The 25,810-nt window shown below is 45.5% G+C and overlaps 1 protein-coding gene across 1 annotated transcript; it reads left to right on the top strand.

The window, feature by feature from the left end:
• Window positions 1-910: 910 nt before the first annotated feature.
• On the top strand, window positions 911-22,548 carry LOC121537594 (calcium-binding protein P). Its single transcript, XM_041845185.2, has 2 exons — window positions 911-1,506; window positions 20,433-22,548. The coding sequence occupies exons 1-2, from the start codon at window positions 1,111-1,113 to the stop codon at window positions 20,583-20,585; spliced, it is 549 nt and encodes a 182-aa protein (XP_041701119.2). The 5' UTR covers window positions 911-1,110; the 3' UTR covers window positions 20,586-22,548.
• Window positions 22,549-25,810: the final 3,262 nt, after the last annotated feature.

The following is a 25,810-nucleotide window of genomic DNA, read 5'->3' on the forward strand; positions in this document are numbered from 1 at the left end:
GTGTTATCATGGAGATAGCAGCTCCATGCAATAATTATGTACTCAGAATATGTATACTGGTTGCATGAATCATTCTCTCTGCAGTTTCTTGTGGACCCCATAACATTTATGTTACATTATCTTGTTACATTATCACCTTGTTCCATTATCTTGTTGAATTGTCATTTGTATTACATTATCTTGTTACATTATCGAATGTTACATTATTTCGCTGCATTATCATGTTACATTATCTTGATACATTTTTATTTATGTTACATTATCTTGGTACATTATCATCCATGTTACCTTATTTTGCTGCATTATCATAACGTTACATGGTCTTGTTGCATTTTCATTTATGTTACATTATCTTGTTACATTATAATTTATGTTACATTAGCTTGCTATACCATAATTATGTTATATTAGCTTGTTACATTATCAATGTTACATTATCTTGTTGCATTGTTGTTTTACATTATCTTGTTACATTGTCATTATGATACATCATCTTGTTGCATTATTATTTATGTTACATTATCTTGTTACATTATAATTTGTTACATTATCTTTGTTACTTTATCTTCTTATTCTTCAATCAACTCTTCAATCATTTTTCCTGTGTTCACTTACCATAAATAAATCCTTTAAGCATCACTTTTGACATAGTTTTATCTTATTACAGTATCATATATACAGTTTTATATCATAACAAAGAACATTTCTCTGAAAGTTCTGCATTGAAGAGTCATCAATAAGTACAATAATGAAATGTGACTATTACTGGTGTAGTTCAAAATATCCCCATGGGGTAGCGCCCAACTCCTATCTAGGCTACGGTACATCTGCATTAGATGGACAGGATTTCTGCTTAAATGCTGGATTTGTTATTTGACTCCGGTCAGCTACTCAGTCTTTTCCCCACCCCTAACCCTTCCCTGTCAGGGCTGGATGGGGGAGGGTAAGATAATGCATAATTGCTTGCTTTACGCAGCTCATAGGCAGGCAGGCAGTTTAGGCAGAGAGACACTGAGAAGAACGCTTGGAGAGATTGAGAGGAGGCACAAAATAAAGAAAAAGAGAGAAAAGTAAGACAAAAGGGAAACAAATCACCAACAGCACAACAAAATGGATCCCAACAAGATGCCAAGCGCCCCACCACCAGGCTGGAACCCAGATGAGAAGTCTGGGATAGGACAACCAGCTCCTCCACCCTACCAGGACCACCCCCAGTACCCCAATGCAGGATACCCTGCACCAGCAGGCTACCCCCCGAATCCCCAGGGCTATGCACAACCGTCCCAGTATGGAGGAGCTCCCGGGGCCCCTTACGGCCAGACATACCCCCAGGGACAGTTCCCCCCGGGACAGTACACCCAGTCCACCGTCACAGTTCAGCCTACGGTGTTTGTGACCCAGGGAGCTCTGCCTTTCCCTCTGCCAGACTACCTGGGCTACTCCATCTTCACCATGCTGTGCTGCTGCCTGCCACTTGGCATCGCTGCACTTATCTACTCCATCTCGGTGAGTGGGACTTTTATTGCTGTTTAAGAGATTTCAAATGTAATGTAGACTAATGTGTTTCTAGTAGAGATGTATCCCAAAAAATCCACAGAACATAACTTATTTCATTTTGTAGAGTAGTCAGTAGTGTATTTCTCACTCTAGTCTTTTTTTAGAATTATCCAAGAAACCCAGTTACCGGTTTTGTTTAAGTAAGGGCCCTTCTCTCTCTCTCTCTTTAGTCAGCAGGGAACTGACTTTTGACTTGGCAGTGAGCTGCATAGCTGGGAAGAGGGGCATGTTTGTGCTCGTTTTGGCCTTACACTGTGGGTGTCTCACAGTCTTGAGTTCTGTTTTGGATAAGGTCCTCAGGATAGGGTGGTTTGAGGGGATCGGGGAGGGGAGATGGGGTAAGGAGTGGGATTCGGGAAGAGTGTGTGTAAGAAAGGGAGGGACCCTTCCCGGAATATGGGCGGTAAAAATAGGGGTGAGTGACGTAAGAGGAGGAGGTATTCGGGGAAGACAAAAGCAGAACTCCAACAACCCTTTCCCTTGTCCTTTGCCAAACCTCACTCGCGAATGGACAGACACACTGAGAAGAGGGCTAGAAAAGGGATGGAAACCCTGAGCTATCCCTACAAGCCCCAAGTGTCTTTACTTACTTCCTGGGATTACAAACACATATCAGGATGGACAGCTAATTGTTGACCGGGTATGACTCATATAGATCAATGTGGGTAATGGTGGAAACATCCGGGTCAAAGCCTGGTAAAGAGAGAAAGGAGGTTGAAGACTTCTATGATGTTATTATGGACATATTTATTTCACAATGAGACAGTGGCTTTTTATCTAGTGGATGACTTCTAATGTAATAACAACATCAACTGAGTTTGAACAATGTGCTGGTGAATTAACTTCATCCACATCCATCATTGTGATGGGTGATTTGAAGGAGACAGGCGCAGGACGGTATATCACGGGATAACAGGATTTATTCCGGAATACAGAGTACGCAGTAAAGCGTCAACACAGTCCAGTGCGCAAAACAGACGGGGAAAATATACCCGCCGAATACAAAATACAAGGTGCTCCACCGAGCTTCACTATCCTCACAAATAACAATCACACACAAAGACAAGGGGGCAGAGGGAACACTTATACAGGTACTGATGAGGGGATATGAACCAGGTGTGTGTAATAAACAAGACAAAACAAATGGAATGATGAGATGAGGAGCGGCAGTGGCTAGAAGGCCGGTGAAGACGAACGCCGAAGCCTGCCCGAACCAGGAGAGGAGGCAGCTTCGGAGGAAGTCGTGACAGTACCCCCCTGACGTGCAGCTCCAGCAGTGCGCAGACACCGGCCTCTGGGACGGCCAGGAGGACGCGGAGCAGGACGAGCCGGATGGCGACGGTGGAAATCCCGCAACAGGGAGGGATTGAGGATATCCCTCACCGGGACCCAGCACCGCTCCTCAGGACCATACCCCTCCCACTCCACAAGGTACTGAAGGCCCACCACCCGACTCCTCAAATCCAGGATGGAACGGACGGAGTACGCCGGGGCCCCCTCGATGTTCAGAGGGGTTGGAGGGACCTCCCGCACCTCAGACTCCTGGAGCGGACCAGCCACCACCGGCCTGAGGAGAGACACATGGAACAAGGGGTTAATACGATAATCTGGAGGGAGTAATAACCTATAGGTAACCTCGTTTATTCTCCTCAGGACTTTGAACGGCCCCACAAACCCGCGGGCTCAGCTTCCGGCAGGGCAGGCGGAGAGGCAGATTCCGGGTTGAGAGCCAGACCCGATCACCCGGTACAAAGACCGGGGCATCACTGCGGTGGCAGTCAGCGTTGGCCTTCTGACGATGCATGGCGCGTTGGAGGTGGACGTGAGCAGCGTTGCACATCTCCTCTGCGCGCCGAAACCAGTCATCCACCGCAGGAGGCTCGGTCTGGCTCTGATGCCACGGTGCCAGAACCGGCTGATAACCTAAAATACATTGAAATAGTGTTAGGTTAGTGGAGGAGTGATGGAGAGAGTTCTGGGCATATTCGGCCCATGGCAAGAACACCGACCACTCCCCCGGCCGGTCCTGGCAGTAGGACCGCAGGAACCTACCCACATCCTGATTCACCCGTTCCACCTGCCCATTAGACTCGGGGTGAAAACCAGAGGTCAGGCGTTCCATGAACGCCTTCCAGACCTTGGATGTGAACTGGAATCCCCGGTCAGACACTATGTCCTCTGGTACCCCGTAGTGCCGGAAGACGTGTGTAAACAGGGCCTCTGCAGTCTGCAGGGCCGTGGGGAGACCGGGCAGAGGAAGGAGGCGGCAGGATTTGGAAAACCGGTCCACAATAAACCAGGATGGTGGTGTTACATTGAAAGAGGGGAAGATCAGTAAGGAAGTCAATACTCAAGTGCCTAGGTGCCTTACTCTGGGCACACACCGACCAGGAGGAGACATACACCCTCACGTCCTTAGCCAAGGTAGGCCACTAGTACTTTCCGGTCAGACAGCGCACTGTACGAACAATACCTGGGTGACCAGAGGATGGGGACGTGTGTGCCCAATAGATCAGACGGTCACGGACAAGAGCAGGCACGTACTGCAGCCCAGCTGGACACTGCGGTGGAGATGGCTCTGGGCGTAACGCCCGCTCTATGTCCGCGTCCATCGCGCATACTACCGGCGCCACAATGCAGGAGGCCAGGAGTATGGGGGTGTTGTCTATGGGCCTCTCCTCTGTGTTGTACAGCCGAGACAGTGCGTCTGCCTTCACGTTCTTCGTACCCGGGATGTATGATAGTGTAAAATCAAACCAGGTGAAGAATAGGGCCCACCTGGCGAGGGTTCAGCCTCCTCGCTGCCCGGATGTACTCCAGGTTACGGTGGTCCGACCAGATGAGGAAAGGGTTTTTTGCCCCCTCGAGCCGGTGCCTCCACACTGAAAACGCGCCTCATGCATTGACTCGATCACAGATGGAATGAGGGGTAGAGGAAAGCTAAATCGTATTGTCCCATTGTTCAGTGATCGGTTATCAATGCAAGGGCGCAGACCTCCGTCTTTCTTCTTCACAAAAAATAAACTAGAGGAGGCGGGCGAAGTGGAGGGACGTATAAAACCCTGGCGCAGGGACTCGGAGACGTGTGTCTCCATAGACTCAGTTTCAGCCTGCGACAGGGGATACACATGACTCCTGGGAGGCACAGCATCGACCTGGAGGTTTATCGCGCAATCCCCCGCCCAATGAGGTGGTAATTTGGTCGCCTACGTTTTGGAAAACGCATGCGCCAAATCGAGGTAGTCGGGGGGAATGCACATGGTGGAGGTAGTGTCTGGACTTTCCACTGTGGTTCCATCAACGGAAACACCTAGACACCTATCTTGACACTCTCGCGACCACCCCGTGAGAACCCTCTGCAGCCATGAAAAGGTGGGGTTTTGTAGTGCTAACCAGGGTAGAGCTAACACAACAGGGAAATCATAGTGACTGGTCCTCCGGGTTGGGGGGGAGTGGAACGGGCAGGCCCCCTCCAGAAAGTCCTCTGGCAGCCAGCAGGTTGTCCAACAGGTAGATGGCACCGGAAGTGGTCGATGAGGGCCCGCTAGACCCAGCCGCTAGAGTCCGAAACTCCAGGGCGAAGTCCTGCGCGGTCCTTGTCCCCTGCCTCAGGTAGACCAGCCACTCGCCCGCCCCTCTCTACTCTCGGGCGGGTGATCGAAGACGGCCCAAAAGAGGCGAGCGAACTCCCCGTAGTTGTCCAACGCGGCTCCTCCTTCACTCCAGACCGCGTTGGCCCACTCCAGGGCTTTCCCCGAGAGGCAGGAGACGAGGGCGGACACTTTCTCCTGCTCCGATGGGGCCGGGCTGTTGTTCGAATAATATAGCTCCTGTTGTAGGAGGAATCCCTGGCAGAGAGCAGCTGTCCCGTCGAAATCCCGTGGTCGGGATATATGGATCCCTCTGTGTGCTGGGGTGTGGGTGGCTGGATCCGGTCGCCCAGCTGGTCCCGACAGATCGGGTCCTCTCCTCTCCAGGCGTTGGACGACCTGGAGAACCCGATCCATCGCTTCTCCCAACCTGGCTAGCATCGTCGAATGCTCCCGGACCCGTGCCAAAACTCCTCTCCTGCTGACTCCATGGCGGGTGTGTGATTCTGTGATGGGTGATTTGAAGGAGTCAGGTGCAGGAGGGTATATCACGGGATAACATGATTTATTCCAGAATACAGAGTACGCAGTAAAGCGTCAACACAATCCAGTGCGCAAAACAGGCGCACTGGAACAAACAAGGCACACAGGGTAACTAACCCGGCGAATACAAAATACAAGGTGCTATACAAAGCTTCACTATCCTCACAAATAACAATCACACACAAAGACAAGGTGGCAGAGGGAACACTTATACAGGTAATGATGAGGGGATATGAACCAGGTGTGTGTAATAAACAAGACAAAACGAATGGAATGATGAGATGAGGAGCGGCAGTGGCTAGAAGGCCGGTGACGACGGACGCCGAAGCCTGCCCGAACCAGGAGAGGAGGCAGCTTCGGAGGAAGTCGTGACAATCATGTGTTTGATAAGTTCGATTACCATTCCATTGATTCCGTTCCAGCCATTACTATGAGCCCGTCCCCCCCAATTAAGGTGCCACCAGCAGCCTGTGGTGGGCATGCCCTGAAACAGAACTTGACATCACCTGTGAGAATGTTAGCTTGCCACGAGGACACTTTAAGGCCATCATTTGGCAACTTCCTCACACTTTACAGTAAGACTATCACTCTTTTTGATGAGGTAACCCCGGGCTAACATAAACAGAGTTGAGTAGAGTTATGGAGACACAATGCAGGTTGTATGACATGTTTACTTAGCTAGTAAACACATCTTTGGCTTGCTGTCCCATGCAGCATAATCATGTGCAAATGACCTGAAATGTCTCTGGTTAATTTCCTTGTGGTTACATGTAGGGAACCAACTAGAATGTCCAGTGGGTCTTTCATCCATTATGGAATCCCTCATTCCTTACAAATAGGAGCAGTTTACTTGGACATGATATTAGGTAATCATTCCTTTTCCATATTGAAAATTCTACTGTGCCGTGAAAAAGTGTTTTCCCCCTTTCAGATTTTCTCTATTTTTGCATATTTTTGAAACTGAATGTTATCAGATCTTCAACCAAAACCTAATATTAGATAAAGGAAACCTGAGTTTACGAATAAGAAAACAAATTGATTCTTATTTTATTTATTTAATTAGCAAAGTTATGCAACACCCAATTCCCCTGTGTGAAAAAGTAATTGCGCCCTTACACTCAATAACCACCTTTAGCTTTAGTGACTGAAATCAGATGCTTCCTGTAGTTGTTGATCAGTCTCTCACATAGCTGTGGAGGAATTTTGGCCCACTCTTGCATGCAGAACTGCTTTAACTGTGACATTTGTAGATTGTCAAGCATGAACTGCTCGTTTTAAGTCCTGCCACAACATCTCAATTGAGATTAGGTCTGGACTTTGACTAGGCCATTCCAAAACTTCAAATTTGTAGCTTTTTAACCATTTTCATGTGGACTTGATTATGTGTTTTGGATCATTGTCTTGCTGCATGACCCAGATGCGCTTCAGCTTCAGCTCACAGACAGATGGCCTGACATTCTCCTGTAGAATTCTCTGATATAGAGCATCATTCCTGGTTCCTTCTATTAAGGCAAGTCGTCCAGGTCCTGAAGCAGTAAAGCATCCCCAAACCATCACACTACCACCACCATGCTTGACCATTGGCATGAGGTTTTTACTGTGGAATGCATTGTTTGGTTTTTGCAAGACATAATGGGACCCATCTCATCCAAAAAGTTGACTCAAGTTTGCCAAAAAGCACCTGGAATTACCTGGATGATCATCAAGACTCTTGGAAGAATGTTCTATGGACAGATGAGTCAAAAGTATAACTTAGATGTTTAATGTCATGGACTGTAAATATTGTGTATATATTGTGCACCATAGATTGTCATTTGGCCATATTTTATCAACACAACACTGAAAGAAACCTATGTTACATTAACTAGAATAGAAATCGTGATAAATATAATGGGATAATGGCCTCCATATAGCTCAGCTACTGTAAACAGTTGAGCACCTGTCACGTATATGCCGAGAGTCAGGAAGCAGGTGCAGAAGGTGAGTTTAATAATGAAGAATGCAGATAAACAAAACATGAGAAGCGTACAGACCATGAATGAAAACAAACCAATACTGCCTGATGACTGAGGCTACTGAGGGCTAAATAAAGGAGAAGTAATCAAGGTACTGATGAAGTCCAGATGTGCATAACGATGGGAGCAGGAGACCGTGAGTTGGCGTGACAGCACCCAGTTCAGAACTGGAGGAGGCATAATGGGTGAGGGGTGTATTATCTCTCTAAGAGGCTACTTGACGCTCTGCCAGAGGGCTTGGGCATCTCTATCCCACACCGAAGCCTTCCCACCCTGCCTGTGTTTGGAGTGGCACTGCGTACAAAGGAGACAAGCCGCACTGCAAACACAGACAGTTTTCTCTTCTGTCTCTCCCGGTCAGCAGCACTGTCTGACTGGCACATAGACTTAATGCCCACTCACATAGAGTACACTACCGGCCCATCTTAAAACTGTTCCCAGACAGGGAGAGATACAAAGGAGTTATGTATCTAGGTCAATTTATGTTCCAAAGAATGTGTTACAGTACACTGTTTCTTCCTTAAAAATACATATAGAAAGAAAAGGAGGTATGGAGTTATGTCCTGTATGAGAAAGCTGGTGAAATTATGACTTCCTGTTTCCTGCCGGCTACTGATGTGAAAATGATTCCCTTGGAATACATACAGTGTATTCAGAAATTATTCAGACCCCTTGACTCTTTCCACATTTTGTTACATTACAGCGTTATTCTAACATTGATTAAATTGTTTTTTTTTCACCCCATCAACCTACATACAATACCCCATAATGAAGAAGCAAAAACTGATTTTTAGAATTTTTTGCAAATGTAATACAAATAAAAAACGGAAATATCACATTTACATAAGTATTCAGACCCTTTTGTCAAGGTGCGATGTGTATGCGGCGAGTGAAGTCAAGCGCAGGACACAGAGATACTAGCAGACTTACTTTACTGAATGTAAAGCACAAAACAAAACCTCCGAACCTGGAGGGAAAAACACCAGATACCGACTAGACACAAAACAATAACACACAAATACCAAACGTGAGACAAGGGTTATTATAGGCTATACAATCAAACGTAATAGACAACAGGTGTAACTACTCAAGACAAAACAAGACAAACAACGAAACATCGATCAGCAATAGCTAGTACTCCGGGGACGACGAACGCCGAAGCCTGTCCGAGCAAGGGGGAGGATCGACCCCGGCCTCGGGGACGGCCAGGAGGACGCGGAGCAGGGCGAGTCGGATGACTCTGGTGGAACTCCGTCAAGAGGGAGGGATCTAAGATGTCCCTCCTAGGGACCCAGCACCGTTCCTCCGGACCGTACCCCTCCCACTCCACGAGATACTGCAGACCCCCCATCCGACGTCTCAAATCCACGATGGACCGGACTGAGTATGCCGGAGCCCCCTCGATGTTCAGTGGGGGCGGAGGAGCCTCTCGTATCTCATTCTCCTGGAGTGGACCAGCTACCACCGGCCTGAGGAGAGACACATGGAACGAGGGGTTAATGCGGTCATTTATGGGCAGTTGTAACCTATAACATACCTCGTTCAATCTCCTCAGGACTTTAAATGGCCCCACAAACCGCCGACCCAGCTTCCGGCAGGGCAGGCGAAGAGGCATGTTTCGAGTCGAGAGCCAGACTCGATCTCCAGGTGCATAAACTGGACCCTCACTGCGGTGGCGATCGGCGCTCGCCTTATGCCTACTGATAGCCCGCTGCAGATGGACATGCGCAGCGTTCCATGTCTCCTCCGAGCGCCGAAACCACTCATCCACCGCAGGAGCCTCGATCTGGCTCTGATGCCAGGGTGCCAGGACCGGCTGATACCCCAACACACACTGAAAAGGAGTAAGATTAGTGGAGGAGTGGCGAAGTGAGTTTTGGGCAATCTCTGCCCAGGGGATATACCCCGACCACTCCTCCTGCCGGTCCTGGCAATAGGACCTCAGAAACCTACCCACATCCTGGTTTACTCTCTCCACCTGCCCATTACTCTCAGGGTGAAAACCCGAGGTAAGGCTAATCGAGACCCCCAAACGTTCCATAAACGCCCTCCAGACTCTAGAGGTGAACTGGGGACCCCGATCAGACACTATATCCTCAGGCACCCCGTAGTGCCGGAAGACGTGTGTAAACAGGGCCTCAGCAGTTTGTAGGGCAGTAGGGAGACCTGGCATTGGAATGAGACGGCAGGCCTTAGAAAACCGATCCACAACGACCAAAATCGTGGTATTCCCCTGGGAGGGGGGAAGGTCCGTGACAAAGTCCACCGATAGGTGAGACCACGGCCGTTGTGGAACGGGTAGGGGTTGTAACTTCCCCCTGGGCAGGTGTCTAGGTGCCTTACACTGGGCGCACACCGAGCAGGAGGAGACATAAACCCTCACGTCCTTGGCTAAGGTTGGCCACCAGTACTTCTCACTAAGGCAGTGCACTGTCCGGCCAATACCAGGATGACCAGAGGAGGGTGACGTGTGAGCCCAATATATCAGTCGATCACGGATCTCGAGCGGCACGTACTTCCGCCCCTCTGTACACTCAGGAGGAGTATGGTCTGTAAGTAACGCCCGCTCGATCTCCGCATCGACCTCCCACACCACCGGTGCCACCAGACAAGACTCCGGAAGTATGGGAGTGGGCTCAATGGACCTATCCTCTGTGTCATATCGCCGGGACAGGGCGTCTGCCTTCACGTTCTGTGACCCTGGTATATACGTGAGCTGAAATACAAACCGGGCCAGAAACATGGCCCACCTAGCCTGACGAGGGTTCAGTCTCCTCGCTGCCCGGATGTACTCCAGGTTACGATGGTCAGTCAGAATGAGGAAAGGGTGTTTAGCCCCCTCAAGCCAATGCCTCCACACCTTTAGGGCTTGAACCACCGCTAGCAGCTCCCTGTCCCCCACATCATAATTACGTTCCGCCGGACTGAGCTTTTTAGAATAAAAGGCACAGGGACGGAGTTTAGGAGGCGTGCCCGAGCGTTGAGACAGTACAGCACCAATCCCCGCCTCTGACGCGTCCACCTCCACTTGGAACGCCAAAGAGGGGACGGATGTGCCAGCACCGGAACTGAGGTGAACAAGTCCTTCAGACATCTAAACGCCCTGTCCGCCTCAGCCGACCACTGCAAACGCACCGGGCCCCCCTTTAGCAGGGAGGTGATGGGAGCTGCTACCTGTCCAAAACCCCGGATAAACCTCCGGTAGTAATTGGCAAAACCCAAAAACCGCTGCACCTCCTTAACCGTGGTGGGAGTCTGCCAATTACACACGGCTGAAACGCGGTCAATCTCCATCTCCACCCCTGATGCGGACAACCGATGTCCCAGGAAGGAGATGGACTCCTGGAAAAACAGGCATTTCTCTGCCTTCACATACAAGTCATGCTCCAACAGCCTACCCAACACCCGACGCACCAGGGACACATGCTTGGCTCGTGTAGCGGAGTATATTAGAATGTCATCAATATACACCACTACACCCTGTCCATGCAAATCCCGGAAAATCTCGTCCACAAATGATTGGAAGACTGAAGGAGCATTCATTAACCCGTAGGGCATGACGAGATATTCATAGTGACCCGAGGTGGTACTAAATGCTGTTTTCCATTCATCTCCCTCCCTAATGCGCACCAGGTTGTAAGCGCTCCTGAGATCCATTTTTGTGAAGAATCGCGCCCCGTGTAATGACTCCGTCATACTCGCAATCAGAGGGAGAGGATAACTGTATTTAATGGTAATCTGATTGAGACCACGGTAATCAATACACGGGCGCAAACCTCCATCCTTCTTCTTCACAAAAAAGAAACTCGAGGACGCAGGAGAAGTGGAGGGCTGTATGTATCCCTGTCCCAGAGATTCGGTGACGTATGTCTCCATAGCCGCCGTTTCCTCTTGAGACAGAGGATACACATGACTATGCGGAAGTGCAGCACCTGCCTGGAGGTCTATCGCACAATCCCCCTTTCTATGAGGTGGTAATTGAGTCGCCCTCTTCTTACTGAAGACGAGTGCCAAATCAGTATACTCAGGGGGAATGTGCAGTGCGGGCATTTGGTTCTGACTTTCCACCGTTGTCGCCCCTACGGAAACACCTATACACCGCCCGACACACTGATCAGACCATTCCCTGAGAGCCCTCTGTTGCCATGAAATGTTGGGGTCATGAGATATTAACCAAGGAAGCCCCAACACCACGAGAAACGCAGGAGAGTCGATCAAATACAACGGTATAATCTCCTCATGACCCCCCTGCGTCTTCATCTTAAGTGGCGCTGTGACCTACCTAATCAATCCCGACCCCAAAGGGCGGCTGTCTAGGGCATGGATAGGGAAGGGCACATCAACTGGTATGAGGGGAATCCCTAACTTATAACAGAAACTGCGATCAATAAAATGCCCAGCTGCGCCTGAATCGACTAGCGCCTTATGCTGGGAGTGAGAAGAAACCTTGGGAAACACAACTTGGATACACATGTGGACAACAGAGAGCTCTGGGTGAGTTGGGCGCTTACTCACCTGGAATGACTCATCAGTGCGTGACCTGCTGCCTCGATCCCTAGGAGACCCTCCCCAGCACCGAACCGCAGTGTGTCCTCTGCGGCCACAGTTGGTGGAGGGGACAGCCTCTCTCCTGGTCTCTCTCCTCCTCTCTCTAGCACCAGCACCCCCGAGCTCCATAGGGCTCGGCTCGGAGGTGCTGAGGAATGGAATGGACGGCCCCAGCTCTGGATGTCCGCGGGTAGCCAACAGGGTATCCAGACGAATCCACATGTCCACCAACTGATCGAAGCTTAGGTTGGTGTCCCTGCAGGCCAACTCTCGGCGAACGTCCTCCCGTAGGCTGCACCTATAGTGGTCGATGAGGGCCCTCTCATTCCATCCCGCATTGGCCGCCAGAGTCCGGAAATCCAGTGCGAATTCCTGCGCGCTCTTCTTCCCCTGTCTGAGGTGGAACAGACGCTCCCCCGCCGCTTTCCCCTCTGGGAGATGATCGAAAACCGCCCTGAAGCGGCGGGAGAACTCCGCATAACTGACTGTAGCGGCATCTATTCCCCTCCATTCGGCATTGGCCCACTCCAGTGCCTTGCCGGACAGACAGGAGATGAGAGCGGAAACGCTCTCGTATCCCGAGGGCACCGGGTGAATGGTTGCCAGGTAGAGTTCTACTTGGAGCAGGAAACCCTGACACCCGGCCGCAGTGCCATCATAAGCCCTCGGGAGCGAGAGCCGAATCCCACTGGACTCCGGAGATGGAACGATGGGTATGGCCGAGGGTGGTGGTATTGTTGGAGGAGGTGTGGATAAACCTCCTCTCTCCCATCGGCTCAAAGTGTCCATAACATCCTGCATGGCGGTGCCCAGTCTCTGGATCATGGCTCCTCCAATGATCCCGTTGGTACAACTGATCCTGCTGACTCCATGGTGAGGTGTGTTATTCTGTCAAGGTGCGATGTGTATGTGGCGAGTGAAGTCAAGCGTAGGACACAGAGATACTAGCAGACTTACTTTACTGAATGTAAAGCACAAAACAAAACCTCCGAACCTGGAGGGAAAAACACCATACACGTAATATGGAAAATACAGCAATGCCGAATACCGACTAGACACAAAACAATAACACACAAATACCAAACGTGAGACAAGGGTAATTATAGGCTATACAATCAAACATAATAGACAACAGGTGTAACTACTCAAGACAAAACAAGACAAACAACGAAACATCGATCGGCAATAGCTAGTACTCCGGGGACGACGAACGCCGAAGCCTGCCCGAGCAAGGAGGAGGAGCAGCCTCGGCAGAATCCGTGACACCTTTACTCAGTACTTTGTAGAAGCACCTTTGGCAGCGATTACAGCCTCGAGTCTTCTTGGGTATGACGCTACAAGCTTGGCACACCTGTATTTGGGTACTTTCTCCCATTCCTCTCTGCAGATCCACTCAAGCTCTGTCAGGTTGGATGGGGAGCGTCGCTGCACAGCTATTTTCAGGTCTCTCCAGAGATGTTCGATCGGGTTCAAGTCCGGGCTCTGGCTGGGCCACTCAAGGACATTCAGAGACTTGTTCTGAAGCCACTCCTGCGTTGTCTTGGCTGTGTGCTTATGGTCGTTGTCCTGTTGGAAGGTGAACCTTCGCCCCAGTCTGAGGTCTTGAGCGCTCTGGAGCAGGTTTTCATCAAGGATCTCTCTGTACTTTGCTCCGTTCATCTTTCCCTCGATCCCGACTAGTCTCCCAGTCCCTGCCGCTGAAAAACATCCCCACAGCATGATGCTGCCACCACCATGCTTCAGTGTAGTGATGATGCCAGGTTTCCTCCAGAAGTGACGCTTGGCATTCAGGCCAAATAGTTCAATCTTGGTTTCATCAGACCAGAGAATCTTGTTTATCATGGTCTGAGAGTCCTTTAGGTGCCTTTTGTCAAACTCCAAGCAGGCTGTCATGTGCCTTTTACTGAGGACTGGCTTCTGTCTGGCCAATCTACCATGAAGGCCTGATTGGTGGAGTGCTGCAGAGATGGTTGTCCTTCTGGAAGGTTCTCCCATCTCCACAGAGGAACTCTGGATCTCTGTCAGAGTGACCATCGGGTTCTTGGTCACCTCCCTGACCAAGGCCCTTCTCCCCCGACTGCTCAGTTTGGCCGGGCGGTCAGCTCTAGGAAGAGTCTTGGTGGTTCCAAACTTCTTCCATTTAAGAATGATGGAGGCCACTGTGTTCTTGAGGTCCTTCAATGCTGAATGAATGTTTTGGTACCCTTCCCCAGATCTGTGCCTCAACACAATCCTGTCTCAGAGCTCTACAGACAATTCCTTCGACCTCATGGCTTGGTTTTTGCTCTGACATGCACTGTCAACTGTGGAACCTTATATAGACAGGTGTGTGCCTTTCCAAATCATGTCCAATCAATTGAATTTACCACAGGTGGACTCCAATCAAGTTGTAGAAACATCTCAAGGATGATCAATGGAAACAGGATGCACCTGAGCTCAATTTGGAGTCTCATAGCAAAGGGACTGAATACTTATGTAATTAAGGTATTTCCGTTTTTTATTTATAATACATTTGCAAACTTTTCTAGAAACCTGTTTTCGCTTTGTCATGGGGTATTGTGTGTAGATTGATGAGGGAAAATTGGGATTTTATCCATTTTAGAATAAGCCTGTAACGTAACAAAATGTGGAAAAAGGGAAGGAGTCTGAATACTTTCCAAATGCACTGTAGATTCCCTATTTTATTGAGTTTGGATTGTTTTCAGATAGTTTGAGATTTATGAAGGATATTGTTATTTAGTGATTGATAGGACTTTCCACATTTTTCCTGGCCTAACCCACGAGAGGGGGAGTCGCCTTATAGCTGAGCTGAGTTTCTGTTGTGTTTGGGATTTGTGCAAGGTTGTCTGGGAGGGGTCGGAGGAGGGGAAAGGCCTGTGGGAGGGTCAACAGGGGTACAGGCCAGGGGAGGGGAGGGCAACAGGAATATGCCTCTTGGCAATTCAACATTCACACAGTGGGGCCTTTCTAACATGGCGGACAAGAGGGCATAGTCAGAGAGCAGAAAGAAGCTATTTACAGTTGTGTGTTTATGTGTGTGTGTGTATGTATGCGTGCTCGTGCTTGTGTTCGGTTGTGTGTCTGTTCCTGAAAGTGTTTTTAGATTTGTGTCTGTGTGTCGCAGGCTGTGTCTTTACCAGTCAGTATGTTTTGAAGTCTTTTAGAGTGATTTGCTGTGAAAGAAGGACAGGACAATGAACAGATCCCTTTTGAAGACTGCACACAATTTCCTGGCAATTGTCTTCAAAAGGAGTCACTTGTCTTTTGCTTCCCTTGACAAGTTTCAAGTTCATTTAGTCATCCATTACGCCTATTTTCATGTCTTTGTAACATTCTGAAGAAAACGGTGCTTAGACAGTTATTATTTGAATATTATTTATATTATACTGTGGCATTATCAGAAAATGATTACATACAGTAACTCTATTAACACCAGTTGCTAGGATACCCCAGCCTCCTTTTATGAAGCGCCTCCTGTCTGGGCCCCATGTGTTGCTGGGAATGAATAGGGTCATTACCACAGGTCCAAATAGGATGTTGCTCATGCTGTTGGTATTTGCTCTAAAACCTGAACTTCATTGTGAATGTTATCTTTATTGTGACTGTCACGATATGTTGTGAATGGTACTTCAATATTTGGCAATGTTTGAGATGAAGCTGTTTGCTTTATCTCAGACATCTGTTTATGACATGTTTTTATTATCTGTTCGTAGACTGTCTTTTAGGCTCTGATTTTGAGTGCACTTTGAGGAAGCAGAAATTTGGAAAATAAGTTATAGTGGCCATGCCTTAGACTAGAAAAGCATAAACAATCATGGCCCCCACAACCAATAAATCTATGAATTTGAAACATTGTCGAACATAGCTCCTCTGTAAGCAGGACCATTAGTGGCATGGATCCTGCATGTGTTAAGCTGAACCTAAAACCAACGTACGGTGAAGGGAAAGTGGCTGAGAATGAGGTGTGATGCAAGTTCTCCAAGCCATCTAAAGTGATAAGTATAGAGACTCTTCATATTTCAAAAATAATAATTGAAGGGAGAGCCCAGGTGCACAAAACCACACAACTTCTGTGTTCCACTCCCAGTAATTATAAAATTATTACAGTCCACACACACATTTTTCTGTCATATCTTAGGTGAAGTGTAGAGACTTAGCTGTCATTGAAAATAGCAACATCATTGTTTCAGTTAACCCTTCGATAGCCCCTTTATCTATCCACCCATTGTTTATACACATTCATCCCTCTTATTCACATTACTGACAGTACCCTACTCTACCCTCACGTACGTACTGTATATTAGGTAGAATTTGGTAGAGTTTGTTTTTGGTCTAGTCTTGTAAATATTGCTTCATTGATTATATCATAGTGGAATAAGAAATGATGTAGTTACCTTCCAGGAAAACAGATTAACCAGTTAGCTCTATTCCATGACTTAACATTAGTAAGAGATAGATATCTGCTAGCCAACTAGCTCTGTTTAGTTTAGCATTTTACCTTGCTTCACCTTGGGCAGCATAACTGTCCATCCCATTTTTTTTCAAATAGCTCATTCAACTTAACATTTCAACAAAACAAAGGTTAGCTGACTTACTTGTATATCTATTAATTCAACATAAGTAGCTAAGAGGTTGCTAAATGCTTAGCTAGTTAGCTTGCTCTGATTAGCTTAGCATGTTGCTGCTAGCTTGCTAAATTTCCCTCTTTGCTTCAAGTCAGGAGACCAGTTGTATCTAGGAGATACTGTCACATTTGACTGACTACTATCACAATAATTATTACAACTTTTAACTCAAAGTTTAATTTACAAGATTCTCAGTTCAAACCTCCGCCATGTTTTCGAAAGTTGTGCATCTGTTAAACTCTGCCCATTTAACTTTTAGAAACCAATCGGATTTGTTCTTCCCTAAACCAATCAGATTCATTCTGCCCTTAGAACAAAGTTGACTACACTTTACGTCAACCTGCTCTTCAGTCACAGAGAAGAGCATAAATCTGTTGACATTGTAAATCAATAGTGGTCCCGTGTGGCTAAGTTAGTAGAGCATGGCGCTTGCAACGCCAGGGTTCTGGGTTCGATTCCCACGGGGGACCAGTACGAAGTCGCTCTGGATAAGCTTATCTGCTAAATGACAAAAAAATGTTTAGCGCTCAGTGAATGGCCCATTCACCAGTATTTCTGTACTGTCACTGAGAAGGCCCTTTATGTCACAGAGATTAGAAAGACAGACTCCCTCAACAATCTGATTCGGTTCAATCTGGGGATTTTCTCACATCCTGCCCCTCACTCTCCATGAGGTCACACACAAACACCATACAATGTGTTCTGTTGTAGATCCTCCACAAAGACAATTCATGTCATTTTCTCTTAGTCATCCCATTGCACTCCCCATATTGTTTAGAACAAATTGCAGATTCAGTATTTTATATTTTATAAAACAGTAGAATAACCACTCCTCAGGTAATTGTTAAGAATATTTTATTTAGGCTTTAGTTGTTATTGAATGTAATGTGGTTTTCAAGGAGCCTGGCCCGACAGATTATATTATGATGAGTCATATGGACAAAATGCTGCAGTGCTGATAGAGGCCCATTGGGAAATCAGCAATGGAGTATTACGTGGGTAAGTGAATGGAATCAGGCTTCCAGTAGGTTTCTGGGGCCTCATTTATAAACCGTGCGTACATACAAAATATACCCCAAAATGTGTGTGTGCCAGTTTTATAAAAAATGTACTTGACGTGAGAATGTACTCACCTCCCCGCAACCTTTAGACCATGCGTACGCACATCTGCTAGTGGTTGAAATATTGTATAGCAAGCTGGCAAGTGAGTCTTTTGTGCGAATGGGGGACATGATGAAAATAAAGAAAAAAGAAACAGGAAGACATATTAACAAGAATACATCTATTTGTCATCAGTGAGAAGAGCGAAAATGTATGTTTTATTTTTGGATCTAAAATAATTAGACATAGGAATCTCATAATTAGACATAGGAATCTTTTTCCTATTTATTTTATTGCAGAATATACAGTAATCCTCACCTTTTCTGGCTGTGATGGGTTCATATGACATACAACAAATTACCACGCACATCTATAATTTAATTGGACCTAGTAGCCTAGTAAATGGATAGGCTATATGTTTTTCAAGTTTTATAATATCATGGCAAACAGAGCATACAGACAGACAGATGGGATGGAGGAAATATTGTGAACCTCAAGGAAATGGAAGAAAACCATTTGGTGGAGTGCCCAGATAATTATTCAAGACACGCAAGTACACAGATCCTCAGAAACACAACAACTGTCCAGTGCTAAGAGAGCCAACGAGCCCTTCTCCTCTAGCTTGCCGTGTAGAAACAATTATGAACCAGCTGTCAGTAATCAGGTTTACAATAGCAGGCAGGCCTTCTCACGCCACACTACCCTAAACCAAAACAGACCCTCTCCCTGCTGTGGAAGCCAACTAGCATATTTCACCAGAGGACAGAAACAGATGGAGGCTATGTTAACAATGTCATGTGACTAGGGGGAGGAATTATTAAATTGAGACTTGAGTCATTCACTGTTGAGTGAAATGACTAAAATGAGTGGGATAGATTTTATAGGGGGGTGGGAGCGCATCTTGTTATTTTTTAAACATGGACTAAAGTGGCAGAAATGCTACATTTATTTCACTCTGAGAATTTGAGCTTCTGCTGCTAACCCAAGAATGCATCGAGTGTGTCACGATCGTCTAGAACAGATGAGGACCAAGGCGCAGCGTTGCAGGCAAACGAGACACGATCAAAACAACAAACGATACGTGCCAGTTCACGGTCTACCATAAACAGACTAGAAACAAAATCCCACAAACACGAATGAAAAACAGACTGTATAAATATGGCTCCCAATCAGAGACAGCCAGCAACACCTGACACTCGTTGCCTCTGATTGGGAGCCACTCTGGCCAACATAGAAATAGCACCCATAGAACCAAAACACATTGATCTACACACCCTGGCTCAACATAACAGTGTCCCCAGAGCCAGGGCGTGACAGAGTGGGTATTTTGGTGCCTGTTGTTTGTGTTTTACAGGCACTTCCTGTCTGGCTCGAGACTCTTCCTGACTTGGAGACAGAAAGTCATCAAAGACCGCATGTGACACACATGTACTGTTCAACTTTTGCTTAGAGCTTTACTGTTGCTTAGTGTGTGACTCATACTGACTCTGGTAGTCAGCTGCTCAATCTATGGTGTGAAGTCCATGGCAAGGAGTGATGAGTCACAGACACTGAGACTTCAGTTAGTTGACTGTTAGATTAATTTGGATTTTAAGAATAATGACTAAAGGATTTCACCCCAAACACAGTATAAATGTTAGAATTATCATGTAGTGTCAACCCACTAACAGAGGGGGCGGTACTAACCATTCAAGGGGGAAGGCGGAAACTGTTTAGAAAAGTCACCTAAAGGTGGGAGGAGTCAAGTCCAGGAGGTATAAAACCGTCTGTTTGTGTCATTGGCAGGAGAGCTCTCTCCATGAATAAAAATACAGATAAGACTTGTGGGTTGTGGACCTTGAATCATTGATGATTAAAACCAGAGCCTTACAACCTCTGGTAATGATTCAAGCTTAGGTTGAATTAGAGATAGAAATTCACATGACATTGACTCAATGTTTAGCATCGCCTGTCAACCCTTGTTCTTCCCCCAAGAGAAAACATAACAGGTGTCAAAATATATCTCACAATATAGCACCATTCCTAAGACTGTAGCTAGGGGAGAGAGCTACAAGAGTGAATCTGGCACACAGGTACTGTTTGTGCTCCATCCACAGCTGTTTAAACTTAGTGCTGCTTGGGGTGTGGCCACAGGAAATGAGCATTCCTGAAATAACTCGAATCAAATATGAGCATGGCATTGAATCATCATTGAACTCTCTCCGTTGAAGTCTCTCTCTCTCTTTCCTGAATGATGATTACAACGATTACAACTCTCTCTGTCTCACTTTCTCCCTCCATCCCTCCATCCCTTCCTTCCTTCCTTCCTTCCTTCCTTCCTTCCTTCCTTCCTTCCTTCCTTCCTTCCTTCCTTCCTTCCTTCCTTCCTTCCTTCCTTCCTTCCTTCCTTCCTTCCTTCCTTCCTTCCCTCCATCCCTCCGTCCTTGACTTCCTCCCTCCCTCTCTGCTCTCAGACTCGAGACGCCAACAACCAGGGTCACCAGCAGATTGCTGAGAGGAGTTCTCGTCTAGCACGGATACTGAACCACGCTGCCCTGGGTATCGGCATCACCGTCATCATCCTGTACATCGTCTACGCCGTCATCCTGGCCAGCAGTATCAACTGATCTGACACCTCAACACCGGCTAACACCACAGCCTCCGCTTCTCTCAACCCCAACCCCCAAAATCATCCTGACCTTGACCACCAACAATAGGTGCCGGTGACAGGCACTTTCCAAAGAGATATATCCCACTGGGCACACACTGGTTGAATCAACATTGTTTCCACGTCCTTTCAATGAAATGACGTTGAACCAACGTGGAATAGACGTTGAATTGACGCCTGTGCCCTGTGGGATACATCATAATGCTGTTTATTCATCAATGTTTATGACATGCTTTTAAAAAAACGATACATCTAATGAATTACTTTTTTGAAATACCTGCAGACCGAATAGTTTAAATCATTCATTCTTTTGCCTGTTTAATTTTAATTGTAATATACATAAATAAACACCAAATTATGGATACTAATTGTATTAGGAATATTTCTAATATTTGTCTTAAGGATAGTGTATGTGTATTCAGTGTGTATTGATAAGTCATATCAGAGTTTAGAGACAGATTCTTAAAGTCTGAGAGGACACTCACAAGAGTAACCATTTTACAACTCAATGTCAAATATTAACTTCTTTTTACACAAATGTATCAATTTGCTCAATTCACTGTTGTGTGCTGTCAGCAATGGCACAAGCAAGACTCAACTCAACATATTTTGGACAACTGTGGAGACTAAGGCCTGGATTCAATCTGTAGCGCAGAAGATCCGCTGTATAGCACGATTTAAATTTAAAGGTAATTTCCGATTGAGTCAACATATGCAGCGTTTTCCGTGAATGCAGTCTCCGCGAACGCAGGAACATTGCCTTCCACGCTACGGATTGAATCTAGCTCTAGAAGTCAAAAGAAATTGCAGTGCTCTTCCAGTTTGGCCTTACAGTTGATTCATTTGGTGAAATGTTCACACTATTCCATGTCATTTATAGTCACATATTGTCAGATTATGTATAACACTATATATGTTAGATATATCTTTTATTTTACTATGTATTCAGTGTTGCTCACCTCTTTTATTTACCAAGGGGTTGTACTTTATCCTTCTCTAAAGTGTGTAGTTGCTTTATTTTAAACTGTATGTCTAATGACTTACTTTTTAAAATACCTGCAGACCAGATAGTTTAAACCATTCATTATTTTGCCTGTTTAATTTTAAGTTTAATATACATAAATAAACACCAAATTATGGATACTAATTGTATTAGGAATATTTCTAATATTTGTCTTAAGGATAGTGTATGTGTATTCAGTGTGTATTGGTAAGTCATATCAGAGTTTAGAGACAGATTCTTAAAGTCTGAGAGGACACTCACAAGAGTAACCATTTTACAACTCAATGTCAAATATTAACTTATTTTTACACAAATGTATCAATTTGCTCAATTCACTGTTGTGTGCTGTCAGCAATGGCACAAGCAAGACTCAACTCAACATATTTTGGACAACTGTGGAGACTAAGGCCTGGATTCAATCTGTAGCGCAGAAGATCCGCTGTATAGCACGATTTAAATTTAAAGGTAATTTCCGATTGAGTCAACATATGCAGCGTTTTCCGTGAATGCAGTCTCCGCGAACGCAGGAACATTGCCTTCCACGCTACGGATTGAATCTAGCTCTAGAAGTCAAAAGAAATTGCAGTGCTCTTCCAGTTTGGCCTTACAGTTGATTCATTTGGTGAAATGTTCACACTATTCCATGTCATTTATAGTCACATATTGTCAGATTATGTATAACACTATATATGTTAGATATATCTTTTATTTTACTATGTATTCAGTGTTGCTCACCTCTTTTATTTACCAAGGGGTTGTACTTTATCCTTCTCTAAAGTGTGTAGTTGCTTTATTTTAAACTGTATGTCTAATGACTTACTTTTTAAAATACCTGCAGACCAGATAGTTTAAACCATTCATTATTTTGCCTGTTTAATTTTAAGTTTAATATACATAAATAAACACCAAATTACAGATACTAATTGTATTTTGGAATATTTCTAATAAATGTCTGAAGGATAGAGTATGTGTATTCAGTGTGTATGGATAAGTCATATCAGAGTTTAGAGACAGATTTGACAATGTTATGAGAATGCATCAGAAAGAGCCTATTCTTAAAGTCTGAGAGGACACTCACAAGAATAACCATTTTACAACTCAATGTCAAATATTAACTTATTTTTACACAAATCCACGCAATGGATTAAATCTAGCCCTAGAAGTCAAAAGGAATTGCAGCGCTGTTCCAGTTTTGCCTTACAATTGATTCATTTGGTGAAATGTCCACACTATCAACTTCATTTATAGTCACATATTGTCAGATTATGTACAGTGGGGAGAACAAGTATTTGATACACTGCCGGTTTTGCAGGTTTTCCTACTTACAAAGCATGTAGAGGTCTGTAATTTTTATCATAGGTACACTTCAACTGTGAGAGACGGAATCTAAAAATCCAGAAAATCACATTGTATGATTTTTAAGTAATTAATTTGCATTTTATTGCATGACATAAGTATTTGATCACCTACCAACCAGTAAGAATTTCGGCTCTCACAGACCTGTTAGTTTTTCTTTAAGAAGCCCTCCTGTTCTCCACTCATTACCTGTATTAACTGCACCTGTTTGAACTCGTTACCTGTATAAAAGACACCTGTCCACACACTCAATCAAACAGACTCCAACCTCTCCACAATGGCCAAGACCAGAGAGCTGTGTAAGGACATCAGGGATAAAATTGTAGACCTGCACAAGGCTGGGATGGGCTACAGGACAATAGGCAAGCAGCTTGGTGAGAAGGCAATAATTGTTGGCGCAATTATTAGAAAATTGAAGAAGTTCAAGATGACGGTCAATCATCCTCGGTCTGGGGCTCCATGCAATATCTCACCTCGTGGGGCATCAATGATCATGAGGAAGGTAAGGGATCAGCCCAGAACTACACGGCAGGACCTGGTCAATGACCTGAAGAGAGCTGGGACCACAGTCTCAAAGAAAACCATTAGTAACACACTACGCCGTCATGGATTAAAATCCTGCAGCGCACGCAAGGTCCCCCTGCTCAAGCCAGCGCATGTCCAGGCCCATCAGAAGTTTGCCAATGACCATCTGGATGATCCAGAGGAGGAATGGGAGAAGGTAATGTGGTCTGATGAGACAAAAATATAGGTTTTTGGTCTAAACTCCACTCGCCGTGTTTGGAGGAAGAAGAAGGATGAGTACAACCCCAAGAACACACCCCCAACCGTGAAGCATGGAGGTGGAAACATCATTCTTTGGGGATGCTTTTCTGCAAAGGGGACAGGACGACTGCACAGTATTGAGGGTAGGATGGATGGGGCCATGTATCGCGAGATCTTGGCCAACAACTTCCTTCCCTCAGTAAGAGCATTGAAGATGGGTCGTGGCTGGGTCTTCCAGCATGACAACGACCCGAAACACACAGCCAGGGCAACTAAGGAGTGGCTCTGTAAGAAGCATCTCAAGGTCCTGGAGTGGCCTAGCCAGTCTCCAGACCTGAACCCAATAGAAAATCTTTGGAGGGAGCTGAAAGTCCGTATTTCCCAGCAACAGCCCCGAAACCTGAAGGATCTGGAGAAGGTATGTATGGAGGAGTGGGCCAAAATCCCTGCTGCAGTGTGTGCAAACCTGGTCAAGACCTACAGGAAACGTATGATCTCTGTATTTGCAAACAAAGGTTTCTGTACCAAATATTAAGTTCTGCTTTTCCGATGTATCAAATACTTATGTCATGCAATAAAATGCAAATTAAGAAGTGTGGTTCTCAGTAGCTCAGCTGGTAGAGCACGGCGCTTGTAACGCCAAGGTAGTGGGTTCGATCCCCGAGGACCACCCATACACAAAAAAAATAAAAATGTATGCACGCATGACTGTAAGTCGCTTTGGATAAAAGCGTCCGCTAAATGGCTTATTATTAAGTACTTAAAAATCATACAATGTGATTTTCTGGATTTTTGTTTTAGATTCCGTCTCTCACAGTTGAAGTGTACCTATGATAAAAATTACAGACCTCTACATGCTTTGTAAGTAGGAAAACCTGCAAAATCGGCAGTGTATCAAATACTTGTTCTCCCCACTGTATATACATACATTACATATATACATAGCTGCGGGAAGTAGGGGTGCTGAGGAAGCTGCAGCACCCCCTGAAAAATCAGAATATTATTTTGTATTAATAACTAAATATATTATTTTTCACAAAAGTAGTGCACTGGGCCTTTACTAGTATTAATGGACCGATATAGATGTCTGTAGCGCAGGCAAAACATTTTTTCAGCATCTCAGCTTTGGCAAAAAAGGTAGTTGTATAATTAAGAACAGTATCTGGCATGAATAAATAGTTGGAATTGTAAGAGTTGTTGCACTTTCCCTTTCTCTGCGATTGTCATTCTAATGGAATCCAGAAAGAACAAAACCCTGTCCTCAAACATTTACATAAAAAGGTGCAAAGTTATGGGCAAAGACACAAAACATCCACATCAAATTAAATATTTTTCTTGATCAAATAACATGGAAAGCAACCACTTTTGGTGCAGTATTAATTTACCATCCTTACAAACCACTTAATGTCAATTTACATTATTGTATTGTACATAGTTTGGTCATCTAGATTTGTACCTGTATACTTTCCATCACCATGAAGAAAAACAATGCACAATACAGTAATTGAGTACATTGAGACATCAAGTGGTTTGTGGTGCTGTGATGTGATGATGTGGCTCAGTTGACAAGTACGAGAAAGTATGCACTCACTACTGTAAATTGCTCTGGATAAGAGCGTCTACTAAAATGGAAAAGGAATGAATAGACCATTTCAGTTTTCACATAGAAATAAGTTGCATTTGCTAAGTATTTAAAGAAACTGGAAAACATACAGTGAGGAAAAAAAGTATTTAGTCAGCCACCAATTGTGCAAGTTCTCCCACTTAAAAAGATGAGAGAGGCCTGTAATTTTCATCATAGGTACACGTCAACTATGACAGACAATGACAGACAAAAATCACATTGTAGGTTTTTTAATGAATTTATTTGCAAATTATGGTGGAAAATAAGTATTTGGTCAATAACAAAAGTTTCTCTATACTTTGTTATATACCCTTTGTTGGCAATGACACAGGTCAAACGTTTTCTGTAAGTCTTCACAAGGTTTTCACACACTGTTGCTGGTATTTTGGCCCATTCCTCCAAGCAGATCTCCTCTAGAGCAGTGATGTTTTGGGGC

Source organism: Coregonus clupeaformis, unplaced genomic scaffold, assembly GCF_020615455.1.
Source record: "Coregonus clupeaformis isolate EN_2021a unplaced genomic scaffold, ASM2061545v1 scaf0053, whole genome shotgun sequence".
Taxonomy (NCBI): Eukaryota; Metazoa; Chordata; class Actinopteri; order Salmoniformes; family Salmonidae; genus Coregonus; species Coregonus clupeaformis.

Coding starts and splice junctions, on each gene's coding strand:
- LOC121537594 (XM_041845185.2), top strand. CDS start 1,111: ATGGATCCCAACAAGATGCCAAGCGCCCCACCACCAGGCTGGAACCCA. Junction 1,507..20,432: donor CACTTATCTACTCCATCTCG/GTGAGTGGGACT, acceptor CTCTGCTCTCAG/ACTCGAGACGCCAACAACCA.